General features: G+C 38.9%; 3 protein-coding genes across 3 annotated transcripts; all 3 read right to left on the bottom strand.

The window, feature by feature from the left end:
* Positions 1 to 1,807: 1,807 nt before the first annotated feature.
* Positions 1,808 to 5,067, bottom strand: LOC117248131 (G-protein coupled receptor 4-like). The gene is made up of 4 exons (XM_033612874.2): positions 5,007 to 5,067; positions 3,789 to 3,971; positions 2,949 to 3,139; positions 1,808 to 2,852 (listed from the first exon to the last, which is right to left on the bottom strand). The coding sequence occupies exons 2-4, from the start codon at positions 3,954 to 3,956 to the stop codon at positions 2,351 to 2,353; spliced, it is 861 nt and encodes a 286-aa protein (XP_033468765.2). The 5' UTR covers positions 3,957 to 3,971; positions 5,007 to 5,067; the 3' UTR covers positions 1,808 to 2,350.
* Positions 5,068 to 10,187: 5,120 nt separating this feature from the next.
* On the bottom strand, positions 10,188 to 12,550 carry LOC144458433 (G-protein coupled receptor 4-like). Its single transcript, XM_078160909.1, has 3 exons — positions 12,527 to 12,550; positions 10,858 to 11,045; positions 10,188 to 10,782 (listed from the first exon to the last, which is right to left on the bottom strand). The coding sequence occupies exons 1-3, from the start codon at positions 12,548 to 12,550 to the stop codon at positions 10,188 to 10,190; spliced, it is 807 nt and encodes a 268-aa protein (XP_078017035.1).
* A 3,707-nt stretch (positions 12,551 to 16,257) lies between these two features.
* LOC144458338 (G-protein coupled receptor 4-like) lies at positions 16,258 to 20,754 on the bottom strand. The gene is made up of 4 exons (XM_078160531.1): positions 20,647 to 20,754; positions 19,429 to 19,611; positions 18,589 to 18,779; positions 16,258 to 18,492 (listed from the first exon to the last, which is right to left on the bottom strand). The coding sequence occupies exons 2-4, from the start codon at positions 19,594 to 19,596 to the stop codon at positions 17,991 to 17,993; spliced, it is 861 nt and encodes a 286-aa protein (XP_078016657.1). The 5' UTR covers positions 19,597 to 19,611; positions 20,647 to 20,754; the 3' UTR covers positions 16,258 to 17,990.
* Between the last annotated feature and the right edge of the window lie 909 nt (positions 20,755 to 21,663).

Here is a 21,663-nt window from a genome sequence, read left to right as displayed (position 1 = left end):
GACCCTAACCAAGTGGTTTTTGTGCCTAAACCTAACCAGACCTTAACCACAGGGCATCATGATGATTTCGGAACGGACTTCGGAACAATGAGTTTAATATGGTCGGAACAATGGGCTGTCGAACCAATGGGCTGTCGAACCAATGGGCAGTTCCTGGCTCATAATGGGCTGTGTATCTGACAACCAATCACACCTGTTAAAAGAATGCATCATACAAGGTCAACCGCACCTCCTCACTCAGCTAAAAGTGTCTGTCTCTTCCTTGCTCAGAGTTGCTTTGAGTACTTTCCCAAATCACTCCTAAGCTAGGACTCCTTACTTAACATTTCTAGGCTGAGTTAGGAGCTCTCTGAGAGCATTCTCAGAATGCTTGTGAAAACGGTCCCAGGTGTCTCCATGCACCTGTGCATCATGATTTTTTTAACCTGTCTGGTGACGGTATTGCCTAAAGTTAGCAGCTAAATCAATGAGGAGGAACAGTGGCTGAAAATGTCTGTAAATTGGGAATACAATGAGTTCCAGGAGCTCCTTACCCTCCGCACAGAGGATGGAATCAGCAACCATATAACAGGGACGGTAAATGATTGTTATGGCCATGTTAATGCCGTTGTTATTGTTTATTAAGTGCTGCTGATGCATATGTTATATGTCACACTAAAGGCAGATGCTGTAGTGTTACATGTCAGGTAAAAGGTAAGGGCAAAGGCAGGATAAAGTAGGGACCTTGTAGTGACCCTATAGTGCAATCTCACAGTGGACCAACACCCGCAGATGATAGGGCTCCCCAAATCATCACTGGACTTTAAGCAACTTGGATTCTGTGCGTCTCTGCTCTTCCTTCAGACTCTGGGATCTTGATTTCTGAATAAAATGCAACATTTACTTTCATCTGAAAAGAGGACTGTGGACCTCTGAGTCCAATGCAAACAGCTGACCCTTTCAGCAATGACCACAGATGAATGTCTTCTGGACAACTGTTAGGTCAGCAGTCTTTCCCATGGTTGTGGTTGTGTGCACTGAACCAGACTGACAGATTGAAGGCTCAGGAAACCTTTGCAGGTGTTTTGAGTTAATTAGCTGATGAGAGCTCTTCCTCTTCTCAGGACTGTGTGAGTCCACAATATGTACCATTTTCACTTTCTGAAATAACTGACGAGAAATATTGAAATTTGTCACGATATTTTAATTTCTTGAGATGCGCCTGTAAGGCACAATATGCATTAGTGCGAGAGGGAAGTGGGGTTGATAAAACACCACAAAGGAAGTTGTAATCAGCCCATGCATGTTAAGTCTGTATATTCAAGACTTTGCTGTTCTGATGAATAAATAGCAGCTGAGCTTGTTGCAGGTTTATATATCCTCAATCATGTGGATCATATTGGTGATCATATGTATTGGTAATTTACAATTATAAAGATTCGTATATGTCTATTACAATAAGGCTAAAGGCATCTACTTTATATAGCAACCATTGTTTCAACAGCATTTCATTAGTAAGTGTTTGACTACAAATGCTGCAGCTGTTAGAAACAGCACTTAAAACTTGTGCAAGCCTGTTACATTTGCCTCAAAAGGATAAAAGAAAGAGTGTCTCTTCAGTTATAGCCAGATTAAAGAACATAAACATCGAACTTACCATTTTATATGTAGCATCTGATAATTACACATGATCCATATCTCTTATCTTCTTGGCCTTATGCACATGAAATATACTTGACACAAACTGGCTCAGTGAATGTGAAGGAAGGGAGTCCACACCAGATGTATACAATAAGCTGATTTATTTAAAACAGCATTTATTTGGAACAGCATCAGCAATGAAAGCAATACATGGATGCACAAGATGTGTGCTGTGGTGTTGACTAATCAGCCCAGACATCTAAGCCCACAATCATCTGTCACGTCAGTGACCAATACTGTCTCTGTGTGTCACTGGTTCTTCTTGACAACTTTGTCGACATACACGCACCAACACACTGACCCATTTCATTTGACTTCATTTTACCATGTCAATGAATTAGTACCTACTCCTGCTGTTCTGTTTTTCCATTAGTATCACTGTGAAGTAAGAATTTATCAATATTGTTAAGCACATTGCAGCTGTTGCGTAATCCTGCTCTGAATCACTTCCTACGTGCCTCCCACGAAAACAGCAAAACTATTTGTATAAAATAAAGATTAAAAAAGCAAAACAAACACAGTTTGGGACAGACACACATTAGCTATAACCAGTGGCATCTTTAAGCCTGGCTGTCTGAGGCCTCAGCCCTGAATGTTTTATGAATAGCCCCGGATCTCTGTCTCTCTTTCTCTGCCTACATGAAGCTGACTGTAGACATTTTGTCATCATTCACACTGGACTGCTGATATCATCACTGTCCATTCTGCAACAACACACAGAAGCCAACAGCTTGTCAATGGTCCCTTTCCTCATGAAAATATACAGAAATAAGTCTGCCAGAGGACTAAACTGCACAAATGTTAAAGACAGGTTGTATAGGTTACGTTCATCAATACCACTGCTTCCCCATGCCAGGGACAAAATAATGGTGGGCAGGAACAACAGTGTGTAAATAAGCAGCACCAGGACCAACATTCCTACAATTCTTCGTTTTTCGTCAGAGTGGACAGAGATGGAAGCAGACAGGGCTTTGAGGGTCCCACCAAGGAAGAATATGAACAGTGGGAGAGGAAGGAGGAGGAGGATGCCACTGATGGTTGCTGAGTTCCTTGCAGCAATAAAAAGACAGGAAATGACAGGAGGAAGGGCCCAGACCACAACACAGACCAGCACAGAGATCTTGATAGTTCGTCTGAAGCGGTACCACAGTGGGCAGGCGATGACCAAATACCTGCAATACAAGACAGACACAGCTTCAGAATGATATCATAATACAATGGCTGAACACAGAAGTAGGTACACACATACTGGATAGACAGACAGCTACCTTTCCAGGGCGATGCACACCATGAAACCAATACTGACCATCAGACAATAGAAGTAAATTGAAAGTAAGATAAATCGACCACTGAGTATCCAGTCTTCAGGTAGCACCCAAGCAATCATGCAGCAGAGCTGAATGAGGTCGGTAATGAGAAGGTTGATGACGTAGATTGGAACAACATGATCATCTTTCACCTGCAAGAAAACATTGGTGCACATTAGAAAGCAGCTGTGAACATGAGGTCCACCTCCTCCCAGATGTGTCATTTTGCTGTGCCCAGAATTTGTTATCAGAGCCATTTATTCACTTTTCATCACGTTCTGTTTTGTGCTGTCTGAAATATCAGAAAAGACACACAGTCACTGACCAGGTTTACATGCACAAAATATTCAGTTTTTTGCCTTTATTCTGAAAAGACAATATTCCTACTAAGGTCTTTACATGGATAATATAAAAGGATATTCCACTAATATTCATGTTTACATGCAGCCGTGCATACTCTGATAAACATGCCCGTGGAACATGGGGTCACTCCTCAAACCTGAATAATACCCTCATATCCCACATGTTTTATTTGGAATATGCAAATTTGGGAAAAGGCCTAATTTGGAATATCCAGACAGAATATGCTGTTTTCATGACCAGCATCAAATTCCAAATATTGGCATATTCAGATTAATAATGTGAGCTTTATGTGCACTGTAACTATGGAGTAATATTTTTCCTGTGAATGTATAAATCATCACAATAATTCATCCAGTCCCCTGACACCTGGCCCCTAACCTAGATCAAGATTTTGGCACAGACAGTAAATAAATATGGTAAAAGTAAAAATATACATACCAGAGAACGAACAGCATAGATGGCCACAAGGGTCAAAGGAAGGCCGATACACATGATTATGATCGTCACCACTTTCATGATGAATTCAACTGGTTTATAACCTCCATAGTCATAGGTATAGCTGCTGTTGTTGTCCTGTGAAGTGTTGTTAATGTTGACTTCTTCCATTCTTCAGAGTGAAACCTGTTGTTTAAGAGATGAGGTTATGGAAATGGATCATGTTGCCTAATATCTGCCGTTATCTAGCAATATTGCTAAAGCTGTGTCGTGCAAGGTCACACAAACACAAATACAGTAAGCTTACATCCAATATTTTTTTTAAAAAAGCTCAATATTTGTTGCATTGTCTGCTAATATTAATTAATCAAATTATACAGTTTCAAATGATTATGCTTCAAAGTAAAACCTAGTGTTTAAGAGATCAAGTTATAGAAAGGGACCATGTTGTTCAGTGATATCACTGAACAGTTTACACTATACCCACACAAAAAAAAGAAATAAAAGCTCAATATTTGTTATATTTCTGCTCATATAATTTAATCAAATAATACAGTTTCAGGTACAACATGTTCTGGTTACAATATTGTATACGCTGCTGTGAGGTCTTTTCTGCAGCCACAGAACACTGTTCAGTTGTTTCAGTAATTTAATGTAATGTTTAATGTTCATGTAAACAGGTTTAGGACGTTTTGACCGTCTTCTTTACTCGGTGCTCCACTACTTGTTGAATGCCCCTCTGCCCTCTGATTATGGAGGAAGAGGTTCACATGGACGAATAATCTCCAATGTCTTTTATGTGCTGATTCATGCTCTTATTTTACAGAAACAACATTAACTGAATCATAAACTGACTGTATCCTGTCCTGGGTTACATAACATATAATCAACAGAAAACTCTTCGAGCTAAGTGGACTCACTTCCTGAAATGTCTACGCAGTCATGATAATTTCTGTTCTGTCTTACAGTTTTAATTAATTCAAAACTCTGTAGCTTTCTGCATGTTTTTTTGGAACCTTTTCATCCATTTCATCAAACGCATCTTTGTTACACTGTTACACAATCACTCTCTCTTTTAATAATTTAAAGAAAAAGACAGATAATAATCCAAATGAAATAAAACACAGTTGGTTTGAACACAGTATTCTGTACTCTGCAGTTTTAAAAAAATATTTCAAATAATCTCTACATACAGGAAAAAAGTAATGTCACAACATTTACCTTTGAAAGCTGCAAGACCACACCAGAATAAGTCCTCTGTACCAATGTGTGATGCCTCCAGGTGCTTTACAATAAATATGGTAAGTCAGGAAATGCTGTGGGTTAATCTACACCTCCTCTTCTAAAGAAGATAGCACAGAAGTGGTCAGCCACTAACATGCAATGTATGTAAAGACAGTGAAAATATAATTTTAAATTCTTAAGTAATCTCGCAATTTTTTTTTTATCCAGCTGATTTTTACTCCTCTTCAGCGTAGAAATAAAGGGGAAAAAAGACAGTTTTGCAAACTCATGTTTTTATTTGTGTTTTTTCATGTCCATTACAATGGACGCCACAACTAAATGAGCATAAAATGTCATAATGTAATAATGTAATAACTAATCAGTTATGACCTAAACACCTGGAACTGGATTTCTGCATAACATACACATGAACTTGTATGATTGTGGGTAATGTAACTTCAAGAAATCTGTTTTGCCTTCAGTAATCTATCATGGAACTTCAAAATGCATTGCCATACTTTTTAATATAGAAAGCTAACCATGTAACAACTGATCACACATTTACAAAGCAACTGGAAAAGCATCAGCTTGCTGGGTATTTTCATGTAATCACTCATTTACGATGAGCAGCCTTGAAGCAGTTTCGGTGTGGCACAAAGCACAGGTGGATGTTGCATTTGTCACAAAAGATGTGCATTTTTCCTGTGCAGTATGGCCTCTTGCGTCTGGTGGCCTCTGTCTTATCATCATAATTTGGCATGTGGTGAACCATGTCATACTGCACTTCAGGCAGAGGCCTTGCATCCTGAACTTATGGTCTGTGATGGACATGCTGTGGTTCCGGAGACATACTGGGTCTTCCACGTTTAGCCGTGTTGGGATTCACAGGACCACAGATGTTTTGTCATTTGGTCAAATCTAAACTGGAGATTTAAAGGCTTTTTCCTCTGCATGCTCTTTGTCTTTCAAACAAAGAGAGCTAGGTGACACCTATCTCCACAGGAGGTCTCACCTCACACCTCAGTGAGACACAAGTCTCACAACTTGATTGGACAGTACTGTTACAGTGACATGCCCCTCTGTGATGCCACCAAACTCTAAGCTAAGCCCTGCTCCTTTCAAGCCTTCTCTCTCTTGCTCTAGCTGTTGAACAGTTAACACCTCTTTCCGGCTGGGCCTGGAACAGCAGAGGCCCAGACCCTTGCTCCATAGCCCCAAACCACTAAAGGGAGGGCAACTGATCACAGACTCTCTTGCGAACACAAGGTTTGCAACTAGCTTTCCAGCAACAAGGAACTAAGTGAGTGAGCACCCAGCGTCTAACTCTGCTAAACCCTGAACGACCAGCTTCCTTGGAGTTTCACCTTTGGAACAAAGGATCCAACAAAGACTGCACCTGGAACCATGTTCCCAGCCTTCTTCTGCTGGCTAACAAAGCAGTACACCACCAAGTGACTCTTTCTCCCATCCATTCAAGGATCGGTAACGTAACAACTGGGCATAGCTTATCACAGCTTTACAGGCTAAGCAAGACTGTTTAACTTGTTGTATGTGATTTGATGCTGTTTACTGAGTTATTCTTGTGATTGTTGGCAGTTAGGTCATTGATTAGTTGGCTTCGCCAAAGCTAAGTGTTTAGTTTGCTAATACTGTTCACAAACAGATTCTTGCACACAACTAAACAATCTCTACACTAATCCAGACTGTTTGCAACACATATCACATTCACATAGACTCATTAACAAATACGCTTTCACCAGAGCTACACCCAAACAGGCATCTCAAAGTTCCCGCTTCTTTTCCTTTGTCTTTGTCCTGAGCACATGGTCAGACAAACACCTCTCCCGACCTGAAGCAAGCCTTGATTTGGCCATTTTGGTAGTTCTCTGTTGTCAGCCATTTTGTTTTGTAGGTCAAACGGCTCCTTGGTCACCACACTCGCCTTTGTCTTTCTCTTTTCTCTTTCACACACACACACACAAATATACACACCAAGCAAGTCCGCGTCCAGACCAAAATATGGAGTGTGGACTGGTAGCTGGAGAGGTGCCAGCGCCTGTCATGGGCAGCCCACTCTGACATCTCTCCACTTAGTGCATGGAAAGGTCCAGTTTGTGCATGTGTGTTTTCGGACCTGTGTGTGATTGACAAACAGAGTGAAAAATTGAATATCCCCGAGGGGAAATTCAATTTTTCACTCTGTTTGTCAATCACAAAGTATATAAAAAAAGTAAAAAAATAATTTAATTATTAATCAAACTCCAAATTAATAGTTTAGCGTATTTTATGAGACTGATATCTTTAACTGGCTATCATTTTTCCCTTTACGGGAATGGTGCCCCACGAGGTGATTTAATGTTAATTAAGTCACATTATTTAACATGATTATTAATTATTAATAATAATTATTAATTATTTCCGATAGCCAATTAAATCCCTACATATTTGGTGCCTCTTGGTGAGACCTAATATATTGATCCCAACATATCTGGTGCCGCCGTGTGAAGCCCGAATTTATGTTCCCAACATTTTGGTGCCTCCGTGTGAAGCCTAATGTGTTGATCCCAACAAATCCGAACAAAATTGACTTTCTGTAATGCATTTCAATGAACGTCCAGGCAGAGAATGTCCGAGTGTATGGGAATGGCTATACGCACTGTGATTGGCTCATCGCATTTGAGGGCGGGACTTAGCCATAGGTCAATTGTGAATGCTCTCTCATTTTCTTCTTACATTCTTCGTTTACCCAGATCTTTTTTTTTTAAATCTGAATACTGCATCTTTGTGCATGTTTTCATATGGTTTTTTTTACACAATCACATACTTATAATTCTCCCAATTTAAAGGAAAAACACGGTAAACACACAGTATTATGTACAGTGCAATGCTGTCAGCTTCTTAAATGTTGCATAATCATCTCCTGACTGTATCATTTTTAATAATCTAATGTCACAAAATTTACCTTTAAAAGCTACGAGACCCCACACAAATGAGTTCCCTACATCAGTGTCTCCTTGGCATCCAAATGGTCAACAATAAATATGGCAAATTGTAACATGCAGTTGGTTGATGATAATCTACACAGCAGACATTATTTCTTACAGAAGAGAGAAAACAGGGCCACCATATCTACACAGTGCGTCATGACAGTCCAGCACCGCCTGTTAAACTTTGCTGACCCTCTGCCTCTGAATAGATATCAAAGAGTGCTTGTAGAATGTTGTACATTTCCTGCTAATAAGACAGCGTTGTTTTATCATGTCTTTATCTTCCTCTGATAATTCAACTGAAAACGCAAAGCTTCTTTTCTCAGTAATGTCCTGAAAACACCCTGCGACACTTACAGATGTGACAATGACACAAGTCTGTTAAAAACAGGTCTCACGGCTCAGAGATCGAACATTGAGAAGTGCCATACCTATTTTTTCCTATCCAGTCTCTGTTAGTGCAGGACGTCGAACATTCTAAGGACTTAAGTGTAGTGTAACATCACAACTATTTAAATTAAATAGAGATTCAAGAAAGTAAAACACACAGCGAGACATACACTAGCTGTGACTAGGAAACAGTAAACCGCTATGTGTGGTGCTGGCCAAATGAATACTTGTAAATATGACATTAGACTACACGTGAGCAATGAGAAAATATCATTTGGTAATTTGGGGAAAAAAAAAGAAGCAAATTTTGTCTGTGGTTGCAGTAATTCTGAGTTATATTCCAATATATACCATGAGACAATAGAGTTCTACCATGTTTTTAATTCAGTGAGTTAGTCAAAGGCAGACGTTTCCAGTTTTATCAAGAGATAGATTTTTTAATTGAATTTCCAAGAACTGTACAATTTTATAGACTATAACATAAAATAATTAGTCCATAATGCCAAGCATATAAAAGCAAAATACTTGCCCTGAATCAAAACTTAAAAACTAGCATTTTTACCATTAAAACACCAAAAATAAAACATTTTTCGGTAAAAAAAAAAAGGAAAATGTCGTTAAAACTTGCTTTTTAAGTCTTAAATAAAAACAAAAACAATTAAAATTAGGTTTAGGAATAAGACGGCATATCAGCTTGAGCTCAGTGAATAAAAAATATCTGGTTTGCTTCTGTGATTAAAGGATAACAATGAAAAACTAACGAAACTAATAAATGTGTATTTTATTTACATTTGTTGAAGCCGTCGCAGTGAACCAGAGCAGGTTTACCCAATCATTTCCTGTCAAGCAGAACTCCCATAGCAAATTCAAGACTCTTTTTTTTTTTAACTTGTGTTGGTTTTTGGCAGGGGTGTCCAAACTTTTTTGAATGGGGGCCAGATAAAATAATGTGAAAATACCTGGGGGCCAACTGATTCTCACATCAAATGGGTTTAAAAAAAAAGTGGGACAAATGCAACCATTTTTATCTTTTAATGATTTATAACTACTTGATGCCTGTCTACAAACTGTATGATAGTCCTATCATTGTGAAGTGAAAGGTAAAAATGCGAAGTGATCTTGCTCGATTAACCTTTATTGTGTAAAGGGCCACATATGGTATATTTTGAAAGTCAAGCCGAGGGCCAATTAAAATTGGTCTGCGGGCCACAATTGGGCCCTGGGCCAGACTTTGGACAATGCCTGGTTTATGGCGATCTGTCATAGAGGTCGACACAGTTTACTATGCTTCTCTGAGACTTGTTACCAGTTGTAAAGCTCTCACCCCTCACTGTGAGTTATGGTCTGCTCTGGCCATCCTGTCATTGGTGCACTTTATATATAAGGCAATTCTTGGACTGCTCTCATATGTGTCTTTATCAGGCAGAAAAGTGTCAGACAATACTCTTTGCAATTTCATTATGCTAACAGTTCCAAATGCCCTATGGAAATTGCAAAAAGTGTGTTTATGTATTCTGCCCCCTCGGCATACAATATAATGCAGAATGAATGAAACTCATGAAATTAATCTCGTTAAATGCTTTAATTCCAGAATGAAAGGTCATAGATTCTGTAAGATGTCAATGTTTTTAATTTACCTGGTTACATACTAACTCTTTTCATCATTTTCTCGAAGTTGTGAGCTCCTTTTGCTTGATTTTACTTCCTTTTCCTGAATAAAATTTCAAAAAAGGCAAGTTGGTATCGACAGTTCGGTGTCTTATTGGAAATCATATCAGTCGATGACAGAATCTGTCTCTATCTAGCTGCCTACGTTGTCTCCCTCTATTGTCTCCCTTTCTCTCTCGCCCTCTCCGCCTGTAGCTGACTGTGGATATGTGTTCATCATCACTACTGCTGGACTGTTGATATTGTTCCTGTCCATTTTGCAACAACACACAGAGGCCAACAGCTTGTCAATGGTCCCTTTCCTCATGAAAATATACAGAAATAAGTCTGCCAGAGGACTCAACAGAAGAAACACAGGAAACAGGCTTCTGTAGATACCGCTATATCTGGCTTCTTTTACCAATAACAAAATGATGCTGGGCAGGAACAACAGTGTGTGAATAAGCAGCACCAGGACCAACATTCCTACAATTCGTCGTTTTTCATCAGAGTGGACAGAGATGGAAGCAGACAGGGCTTTGAGGGTCCCACCCAGGAAGAATATGAACAGTGGGAGAGGAAGAAAACAGAAGAAGGTGAGGATGGTTTCTTGAACTTCCACATCATTGCAGACAAATAAAGGGAGTATGAAGACAAGAGGAAGGACCCAGACCACAACACAGACCACCACAGATATCTTGATGGTTCGTCTGAAGCAGTACCGCAGTGGGCAGGCAATGACCAGATACCTGCAATACAAGATAGACACAGCTTCAGGATTATACAATACGAGCTTTACACATACTGGATGGACAGACTGATACCTTTCCAAGGCGATGCACCACATGAACACACAACTGACCTCCCCACAAAAGTAGTAAATATGTGTGAAAATATCAACTATCATCCCGTCCTTAAGTTGTGCCACCTCAGCGATCATGCACCAGAGTTGAATGAGGTCAGAAATGAGAAGGTTGATGATGAAGATTGGAGCAACATGATCATTTCGCACCTGCAGGAAATGGAAAGAAAATAAACAGTTGTAAACACGATCTGAACTCCACCTCTCCCAAAATAAGTCATCTTGTTCTGCTCTGTAATTGCAGTCAGAGCCATTTATACATTTTTCATCAGTCTCTGTTTTGTGCTGTCGAATACGTCAGATATGACACACTGGCTAATCACTTGAAATTAACCAGGATGACATTACCAGAAGATGTCTTTATGTTAATGTCAACTTGTCAAGACAATTTCTGGTAATGTCACTTTAATGTCAAGTTGTCAAATCAAGACAACCCAAACAATATCAACTTGTCATTATAGACAACGAATGACACTTAATGACAACAGTCATAAACATTTATGACATGTACATAATGTTTATGACAAGTTCATGACAGTGTCATGTCATAGTTATAACAGTGTCATGTCACCCTTATGTAGATACCTTCAAGTAAAGTGTTACCTAATTTTCTAATTGTGCATGCTCTCTCATCTTCTTGTTACATTTTTCGTTTACCCAGATCTTTTTTTTTCCAATTCAAATACTGCATCTTTGTGCATGTTTTTATGTTTTTTTTAATATATATTTTTTTATAATTATAATTCTCCCAAATTAAAGGAAAAACACAGTAAACACACAGTTTAATGTACAGCTACAGTCCAAAGTTGTCAGCTTCTTAAATGTTGTAAATGTTGCATAATCACCTCCTGACTGTTTATAGTGTCCAAATGGTCTACAATAAATATGGCAAATTGTAACATGCAGTTCGTTGACGATAATCTACACAGCGGATATTTGCAGGACCATCATCTCTTGAGAAAGAGAGAAAACTTAAGTGTGAGAGGAGGGTCAGGCCGATAAAGCATCACAAAGCAAGTGGTTATCAGCTCCTGCATGTTAGGTCTGTATGTTTAAGATTTTGCAGCTTTGATGAGTCAACAGCAGCTGAGCTTGTATGTTAAAATATTCTCAGTCATGTGGATCATATTGTTTCGATGCAACTATAAAAAATAAAAAACATTAATATGTTCATGCAGTGAAAACTGTTGCACACATAGACCAGTCAAGGACCACCATATCTACACAGTGCGTCATGACAGTCCAGCACCGCCTGTAACTTTGCTAACCATCTGCCTCTGAATAGATATCAAAGTGTGGTTGTAGAATGTTGTGCATTTCCTGCTAATAATGTCTTTATTTTCCTCTGATAATTCAGTTGAAAACGCAAAGCTTCTTTTCTCAATAATGACCTGAAAACACCCTGCGACACTTACAGATGTGACGAGGACACGTCTGTTAAAAACAGGTCTCACGGCTTAGAGATCGAACACTGAGAAGTGCCATATCTATTTTTTCCTATCCAGTCCCTGTTAGTGCAGGACGTCGAACATTCTAAGGACTTAAGTAACACCACAACTGTTTATATTAAATAGAGATTTAATATATTTGCAGTTTTTTGCAGTACTTCTGAGTTATATTCCAATATATACCATAAGACAATAGAGTTCTACCATGTTTTTAATTCAGTGAGTTAGTCAAAGGCAGACACATTTTATCTAATTTCCACAAACTGTACAATTTTATAGCCTATAACATTAATTGACTTATGGCTAAGTCCCGCCCTCAAACGTGATGAGCCAATCACAGTGCGTATAGCCATTCCCATACACTCGGACATTCTCTGCCTGGACATTTATTGAAATGCATTACAGAATGTCATTTCGGTTTTATGTGCGTTTTCGGAGATTTGAAGTTTAAAAATGGTCAAACGGTGTGCATGGGGTACATGCAACTCCGACACAAGGTATCCTGAGAGGCTGGGCGACGAGGTGCATTTTTTACCCTTTCATAAACCACGTCTCAACCGAGAAAAGTGTCTCCTTTGGATAAAGTTGTGTGGTAACGTTAGACCACAACATCAACTCAACGTGAATAAGATTAACAAGGATGTCTACATCTATTTTAAGGTAAGTCAACATTGTGTTTGAGGCAACATATTGTCACTTTGCTGGAAAGAAATATAAAGTTATCTTTAACATCTCTAGCTAACGTTAGCTAAAGTTAGCCTAATGTTAGCTCCTAGCTGCGTTGTTCTTCATGTCACCTTGTTTGCTGGGAGTTCATTAGCCTATTTTGTTCTAGTTTTGTACTTTGGTGATCATACATCACTGTTAGCTGTTGTCCATAGGGCTCTAGTTAAGCTAACGTTAACTTCTGGAGCTTAGCTTCATTAATTTATCTGTAATTGCAGAGATAACAAAGGTTGGCAAACGTTATGCTGAATGATTCAGTGTAAATACTGTAACACCAAACTAACGGAGAGACACTCTTGGTAAAGATGGTAAGAAGGCCATTATCCTTTTCTCATATTCTGAGCCAAAAACCTTAACTTCAGTGGCACTTTAACTTGTTGTCTTTGATGGCGACGGCAACGAGATGGGGTTCACAAGCGTACGCTGTGACCTGTAAATTTTGGCTTGAAAGTTAAGCTTTTCATCAACCTTCTCAACAATAAAATGATGAATATATCCCTCCAGTGCATAGTTTAGGCCCTTTTGGTTACTTCTCAATGAAATCTGATCATTTTGTCCCCAAAAATTATCAATTGCCTCCCGCGAAATGCCGTGTACTGTGACACCTGCCATTGCGCCGCTCACTGAATGTTGATAGTTTGGCCAAGTGAGTGGAGGGGGGCGTGGCTTAGCCATAGGTCAATTCTAATGACTCCATATTGCTAAGCATATAAAAGCCCTCCTAAAAACTAGCATTCCTATCACTAAAACACCAAAAATGAAACATTATTAAGCTTTTTTTTTGGAGTATGTTGTTTAGTTTATTTGTATAAAAAAGAAAAACAAACAGACACCAAAAAAGGAAAATTTTCTTAAGAATTGTTAAGATGCTTTTAAGTGTTAAATACAATTAAAAACACTTAAAATAAAGGTTTAGGAATAAGACGGCATAGCAGTTTTGAGCTCAGTACATGAAAAAAAAAATCTGCTTTGCTTCTGTGATTAAAGGATAAAATGACAAACTAACAAACTAAATGTGGTTTGTGCCAGGCGGACATGATTGCCAGTATTTTTTCATTATTGCAAGAAATTCCATTGACTCATTCACAAATCAAAAATGTGTTTTATCTGAAGGAAACATGCAATATTTACATCTAAGATCATAGAAAAATAGTCAACCAAGTGCAATGATGCCCTCCAAGATAACATTTGTTTTTCAGTTTCAGTTATATATTGGGGGGACAATTTGGGCATTGGTGGAGGGGCACGTGTCCCCCTCAATGTATATGGTGACTACGGCCCTGTCAGCATGCATAATTAGGCCTCAGTTGTCTGGGTGCGCAAAGGTGAAGTGGCTGGTGTTGTCATACAAACTTTGATGGAGTGTCAACTGGACAATATGGAGATATTTGCATCTTGAAAGCCAGACTACAAATGTGGATAGACAGGGAGAAACACACGCAAGCCTAAGACGTGGTAAGATACGATATTCCTCACTATATGAAGTGACTGATAACAAGATCTGTATAATGGGTTGTAAAGAAATTAGTCAGGTTTTTATTTTGTAGACAATTAATCTGGATTTATAGCACGATGGGATGACAGCACAATGATGTGTGTGGTATCACTGGAAAGATCTAGTTCTGCGCTTTCATGTGATATGCGTGGCATTTCTGTGCGAGCCTGCATTCGCAAGTAATCCATCCAAGACTCGTGTGTGCAGAGCTGTATGAAAGCTTTGTTATACATAATTTTAATGTAACTTTATCATTTTTTTTCCGCTGTGAAAACATTGGACAACCGACAAGTTTGCTTGGTCTTGTCAGAAAGCTACAATTCCGCTGTTTCATGTGATATGTGTGGCTTCTCGCTATGACGCACGGTCATGGAGAAAATCAATAAAGAAGAGGTGTGAATTTGGACGCACTATGCGTCGTTCGGGCCCATAGGATTAAACTCTCGTCATTGGTACACTATATAAGGCAATTCTTGGACTGCTCTCATACTACCTATGTGTCTTCATCAGGCAGAAAAGTGTCAGACAATACTCTTTGCAGTTGCATTATGCGTTCTGTTCCAAATGCAGCAGTAAAAGCATGTGGTTAAGTTGAGAAAAAAACATCATAGTTTGGCTCTACATTCATATGGGAAGCAAACACCGGGCTCCTGGGTGGACAACCAGTTCTCACTCCAAAGTCATCAAAATCGAGCGCTTTGGCAGTCACTTGTGGCGTCAGACACTGACGAAAAAAACTGTCCTTCAGTGTCGGCACTATTATAGTTTAACGGCGTTTTGCAGCATCAGGGAAACACAGTGGGACAAGAATTAAGGCGACGGATGGGTTCTTTTTTCTGAAACCTAACCACGTGTTTTTGTTGCTTAAACCCAACCACTTGCGTTCACTGCTGGAGGAAAAAAAGCTTAAATTTGTGTTGTTGTATTGACGTAGTGTGTTTATTTTGAGAGAGAGTGTATGTAAACAGTAAATTTCCTGTGAAAACTGAAGTGTATTTTGAAAGAAGACAATGCATGTAACAGGCAGAACTTGACACGGTGTCCCATCAACAACCAACACACCCAGGGTACCTTGCACATGGTATGTGGACGTGGAAAGTCCATGACCAAATGTCGATATGTAACGAGGTTGGTGTGAGAATGTGTCGGGGTGAAAGTCTAGAGTTTGTTGGACCAATCACCACCCCACTCACACATCCTATAAGGACTTTCCAGCTCCTTGTATTGCTTTGTAACCAGCAGCTTTTCAATATGACACCGTCCTGTCACGTATCATATCACCCCAAAAGGTGTCGTCCAGTGATGTATCATGACACTGCAAAAGGTTCATTACAAACTGACAGCATCTGGTGGCATTTCACCACTGCAAAAGGTCATGGCATCAGTCTGATGCCAAAATGGCATATAGTTTTAGATAGTACAAGGTCCTGTGACGTACATGTTGCTTCTTTCAGTAATGGAATTTGAATGTCAGTGTAAACTGGTTTAGGATGTTTTGCCTGTCTTCTGAACTGGATGCTCCACTACTGGTTGAATGCCGCTCTGACCTCTGATTTTTGGATTTTTAATTCACTTGATGAACCATTTCTTTTATCTTTCGTGTAAAGTTTCATGCTGTTATTTCATGAAACATCTTATACTGAATCATAAGAGTTGCAAGGACAGGAAGAAGGAACAGACAGAGAGAGGGGAGAGGCTGAGGAGTCAGCAGCAAGGTTTAACACTATGGCATGAGAATATATTACATTAAAATGTGAACACACTAGTTTAACAGCATTGAAAATATATTGTTACAGTATCACATAAAATATTTTATTCATCTGTTTCTAGTTCTTCAGCAAAAGACTTAAAAGTCTTTGAAAAGCCATGTTTAAAACAAAAACAAAAACTGCATTTTTTTCATGCCTAAAGATTAATGATTTTTAGAACATACAGTAAACAGTAGAAAATGTAAAAAGAGCCTTTCTCAGCATGTTCTCAGTAAACAGACAAGTGTACTTTCTAATTTATTGATTTCCTATTAATTGTGCATCTCATTTTCTTTGTTCATTCGAATTTCGAAAAAGAGTGAATCACCCAAATGTAATAAAACAGAGTTGTTTTAAAAACAGTGTTCTGTACAGCTACAGCCCAAAGCTGCCAGCTTCTTAAATGTTGCATAATCACTTCCTAATTGTTTATGGTGCCTCTATCTTTACAGAAAAAAACAAACAAAAAAAAAGCTTTATAGTATAATGTCACAAAATTTACCTTTGAAAGCTGAAAGGCTCCACCTGAATGAGTTTTCTACATGAAAGTCCGTCGTGTCCTCAGCATGCTAAGTTTCTAATAAATATGGTAAGTTGCAACATGCAGTATAGGTCAATGATACACCTACAGCACACGGAGGAGGTGTTGGCTATCATTATCTTCGAAGGTAGAGAGGAAATGTGGGACTGGACTGTGTGAGTCCACAATATGTACCATTTTCACTTTCTGAAATAACTGACGAGAAATATTGAACTTTGTCACGATATTTTGATTTTTTGAGATGCGCCTGTAAGGCACAAATATGCATTAGTGCAAGAGGAAAGTGGGGCTGATAAAACACCACAAAGGAAGTTGTAATCAGCCCATGCATGTTAAGTCTGTATGTTCAAGACTTTGCTGTTCTGATGAGTAAATAGCAGCTGAGCTTGTTGCAGGTTTATATACATAAATATTGAACTTACCATTTTATAAGTAGCATCTGATAGTTACACATGATCCATATCTCTTATCTTCTTGGCCTTATGCACATGAAATATACTTGACACAAACTGGCTCAGTGAATGTGAAGGAAGGGAGTCCACACCAGATGTATACAATAGGCTGATTTATTTAAAACCAAAGTCATCTTTAACTGGGAGTGGAACAGCATCAGCAATGAAAGCAATACATGGATGCACAAGATGTGTGCTGTGGTGTTGACTAATCAGCCCAGACATCTAAGCCCACAATCATCTGTCACGTCAGAGACCAATACTGTCTCTGGGTGTCACTGGTTCTTCTTGACAACTTTGTCGACATACATGCAACACACTGACCCATTTCATTTGACTTCATTTTACCATGTCAGTGAATTAGTACCTACTTCTGCTGTTCTATTTTCCATTAGCATCACTGTGAAGTAAGAATTTATCAATATTGTTAAGCACATTGCAGCTGTTGTGTAATCCTGCTCTGAATCACTTCCTACGTGCCTCCCATGAAAACAGCAAAACTATTTGTATAAAATAAAGATTAAAAAAGCAAAACAAACACAGTTTGGGACAGACACACATTAGCTATAACCAGTGGCGTCTTTAAGCCTGGCTGTCTGAGGCCTCAGCCCTGAATGTTTTATGAATAGCCCCGGATCTCTGTCTCTCTTTCTCTGCCTACATGAAGCTGACATTTTGTCATCATTCACACTGGACTGCTGATATCATCACTGTCCATTCTGCAACAACACACAGAAGCCAACAGCTTGTCAATGGTCCCTTTCCTCATGAAAATATACAGAAATAAGTCTGCCAGAGGACTAAACTGCACAAATGTTAAAGACAGGTTGTATAGGTTACGTTCATCAATACCACTGCTTCCCCATGCCAGGGACAAAATAATGGTGGGCAGGAACAACAGTGTGTAAATAAGCAGCACCAGGACCAACATTCCTACAATTCTTCGTTTTTCGTCAGAGTGGACAGAGATGGAAGCAGACAGGGCTTTGAGGGTCCCACCAAGGAAGAATATGAACAGTGGGAGAGGAAGGAGGAGGAGGATGCCACTGATGGTTGCTGGATTCCTTGCAGCAATAAAAAGACAGGAAATGACAGGAGGAAGGGCCCAGACCACAACACAGACCAGCACAGAGATCTTGATAGTTCGTCTGAAGCGGTACCACAGTGGGCAGGCGATGACCAAATACCTGCAATACAAGACAGACACAGCTTCAGAATGATATCATAATACAATGGCTGAACACAGAAGTAGGTACACACATACTGGATAGACAGACAGCTACCTTTCCAGGGCGATGCACACCATGAAACCAATACTGACCATCAGACAATAGAAGTAAATTGAAAGTAAGATAAATCGACCACTGAGTATCCAGTCTTCAGGTAGCACCCAAGCAATCATGCAGCAGAGCTGAATGAGGTCGGTAATGAGAAGGTTGATGACGTAGATTGGAACAACATGATCATCTTTCACCTACAAGAAAACATTGGTGCACGTTAGAAAGCAGCTGTGAACATGAGGTCCACCTCCTCCCAGATGTGTCATTTTGCTGTGCCCAGAATTTGTTATCAGAGCCATTTATTCACTTTTCATCACGTTCTGTTTTGTGCTGTCTGAAATATCAGAAAAGACACACAGTCACTGACCAGGTTTACATGCACAAAATATTCAGTTTTTTGCCTTTATTCTGAAAAGACAATAGTCCTACTAAGGTCTTTACATGGATAATATAAAAGGATATTCCACTAATATTCATGTTTACATGCAGCCGTGCATACTCTGATAAACATGCCCGTGGAACATGGGGTCACTCCTCAAACCTGAATAATACCCTCATATCCCACATGTTTTATTTGGAATATGCAAATTTGGGAAAAGGCCTAATTTGGAATATCCAGACAGAATATGCTGTTTTCATGACCAGCATCAAATTCCAAATATTGGCATATTCAGATTAATAATGTGAGCTTTATGTGCACTGTAACTATGGAGTAATATTTTTCCTGTGAATGTATAAATCATCACAATAATTCATCCAGTCCCCTGACACCTGGCCCCTAACCTAGATCAAGATTTTGGCACAGACAGTAAATAAATATGGTGAAAGTAAAAATATACATACCAGAGAACAAACAGCATAGATGGCCACAAGGGTCAAAGGAAGGCCGATACACATGATTATGATCGTCACCACTTTCATGATGAATTCAACTGGTTTATAACCTCCATAGTCATAGGTATAGCTGCTGTTGTTGTCCTGTGAAGTGTTGTTAATGTTGACTTCTTCCATTCTTCAGAGTGAAACCTGTTGTTTAAGAGATGAGGTTATGGAAATGGATCATGTTGCCTAATATCTGCCGTTATCTAGCAATATTGCTAAAGCTGTGTCGTGCAAGGTCACACAAACACAAATACAGTAAGCTTACATCCAATATTTTTTTTAAAAAAGCTCAATATTTGTTGCATTGTCTGCTAATATTAATTAATCAAATTATACAGTTTCAAATGATTATGCTTCAAAGTAAAACCTAGTGTTTAAGAGATCAAGTTATAGAAAGGGACCATGTTGTTCAGTGATATCACTGAACAGTTTACACTATACCCACACAAAAAAAAGAAATAAAAGCTCAATATTTGTTATATTTCTGCTCATATAATTTAATCAAATAATACAGTTTCAGGTACAACATGTTCTGGTTACAATATTGTATACGCTGCTGTGAGGTCTTTTCTGCAGCCACAGAACACTGTTCAGTTGTTTCAGTAATTTAATGTAATGTTTAATGTTCATGTAAACAGGTTTAGGACGTTTTGACCGTCTTCTTTACTCGGTGCTCCACTACTTGTTGAATGCCCCTCTGCCCTCTGATTATGGAGGAAGAGGTTCACATGGACGAATAATCTCCAATGTCTTTTATGTGCTGATTCATGCTCTTATTTTACAGAAACAACATTAACTGAATCATAAACTCACTGTATCCTGTCCTGGGTTACATAACATATAATCAACAGAAAACTCCTCGAGCTAAGTGGACTCACTTCCTGAAATGTCTACGCAGTCATGATAATTTCTGTTCTGTCTTACAGTTTTAATTAATTCAAAACTCTGTAGCTTTCTGCATGTTTTTTTGGAACCTTTTCATCCATTTCATCAAACGCATCTTTGTTACACTGTTACACAATCACTCTCTCTTTTAATAATTTAAAGAAAAAGACAGATAATAATCCAAATGAAATAAAACACAGTTGGTTTGAACACAGTATTCTGTACTCTGCAGTTTTAAAAAAATATTTCAAATAATCTCTACATACAGGAAAAAAGTAATGTCACAACATTTACCTTTGAAAGCTGCAAGACCACACCAGAATAAGTCCTCTGTACCAATGTGTGATGCCTCCAGGTGCTTTACAATAAATATGGTAAGTCAGGAAATGCTGTGGGTTCCTGTTAATCTACACCTCCTCTTCTAAAGAAGATAGCACAGAAGTGGTCAGCCACTAACATGCAATGTATGTAAAGACAGTGAAAATATAATTTTAAATTCTTAAGTAATCTCGCAATTTTTTTTTTATCCAGCTGATTTTTACTCCTCTTCAGCATAGAAATAAAGGGGAAAAAAGACAGTTTTGCAAACTCATGTTTTTATTTGTGTTTTTTCATGTCCATTACAATGGACGCCACAACTAAATGAGTGTAAAATGTCATAATGTAATAATGTAATAACTAATCAGTTATGACCTAAACACCTGGAACTGGATTTCTGCATAACATACACATGAACTTGTATGATTGTGGGTAATGTAACTTCAAGAAATCTGTTTTGCCTTCAGTAATCTATCATGGAACTTCAAAATGCATTGCCATACTTTTTAATATAGAAAGCTAACCATGTAACAACTGATCACACATTTACAAACCAACTGGAAAAGCATCAGCTTGCTGGGTATTTTCATGTAATCACTCATTTACGATGAGCAGCCTTGAAGCAGTTTCGGTGTGGCACAAAGCACAGGTGGATGTTGCATTTGTCACAAAAGATGTGCATTTTTCCTGTGCAGTATGGCCTCTTGCGTCTGGTGGCCTCTGTCTTATCATCATAATTTGGCATGTGGTGAACCATGTCATACTGCACTTCAGGCAGAGGCCTTGCATCCTGAACTTATGGTCTGTGATGGACATGCTGTGGTTCCGGAGACATACTGGGTCTTCCACGTTTAGCCGTGTTGGGATTCACAGGACCACAGATGTTTTGTCATTTGGTCAAATCTAAACTGGAGATTTAAAGGCTTTTTCCTCTGCATGCTCTTTGTCTTTCAAACAAAGAGAGCTAGGTGACACCTATCTCCACAGGAGGTC

The sequence above is a fragment of the Epinephelus lanceolatus genome, chromosome 17, assembly GCF_041903045.1.
Source record: "Epinephelus lanceolatus isolate andai-2023 chromosome 17, ASM4190304v1, whole genome shotgun sequence".
Lineage (NCBI taxonomy): Eukaryota > Metazoa > Chordata > Actinopteri > Perciformes > Serranidae > Epinephelus > Epinephelus lanceolatus.
The sequence above is the reverse complement of the archived record's forward strand: the minus strand, read 5'-3'. Positions and strand labels throughout refer to the sequence as shown.

Bases quoted from the DNA above. Each gene is read 5' to 3' on its own strand.
- LOC117248131 (XM_033612874.2), bottom strand. From the start codon at position 3,956: ATGGAAGAAGTCAACATTAACAACACTTCACAGGACAACAACAGCAGC. The intron at 3,140-3,788 runs GTATGTATATTT...GTTTTCTTGCAG, and splicing joins TCTATGCTGTTCGTTCTCTG to GTGAAAGATGATCATGTTGT. The intron at 2,853-2,948 runs GTAGCTGTCTGT...CTTGTATTGCAG, and splicing joins GTGTGCATCGCCCTGGAAAG to GTATTTGGTCATCGCCTGCC.
- LOC144458433 (XM_078160909.1), bottom strand. From the start codon at position 12,550: ATGGTAGAACTCTATTGTCTTATG. The intron at 11,046-12,526 runs GTATATATTGGA...CATTTCCTGCAG, and splicing joins TAGAACTCTATTGTCTTATG to GTGCGAAATGATCATGTTGC. The intron at 10,783-10,857 runs GTATCAGTCTGT...CTTGTATTGCAG, and splicing joins TGGTGCATCGCCTTGGAAAG to GTATCTGGTCATTGCCTGCC.
- LOC144458338 (XM_078160531.1), bottom strand. From the start codon at position 19,596: ATGGAAGAAGTCAACATTAACAACACTTCACAGGACAACAACAGCAGC. The intron at 18,780-19,428 runs GTATGTATATTT...GTTTTCTTGTAG, and splicing joins TCTATGCTGTTTGTTCTCTG to GTGAAAGATGATCATGTTGT. The intron at 18,493-18,588 runs GTAGCTGTCTGT...CTTGTATTGCAG, and splicing joins GTGTGCATCGCCCTGGAAAG to GTATTTGGTCATCGCCTGCC.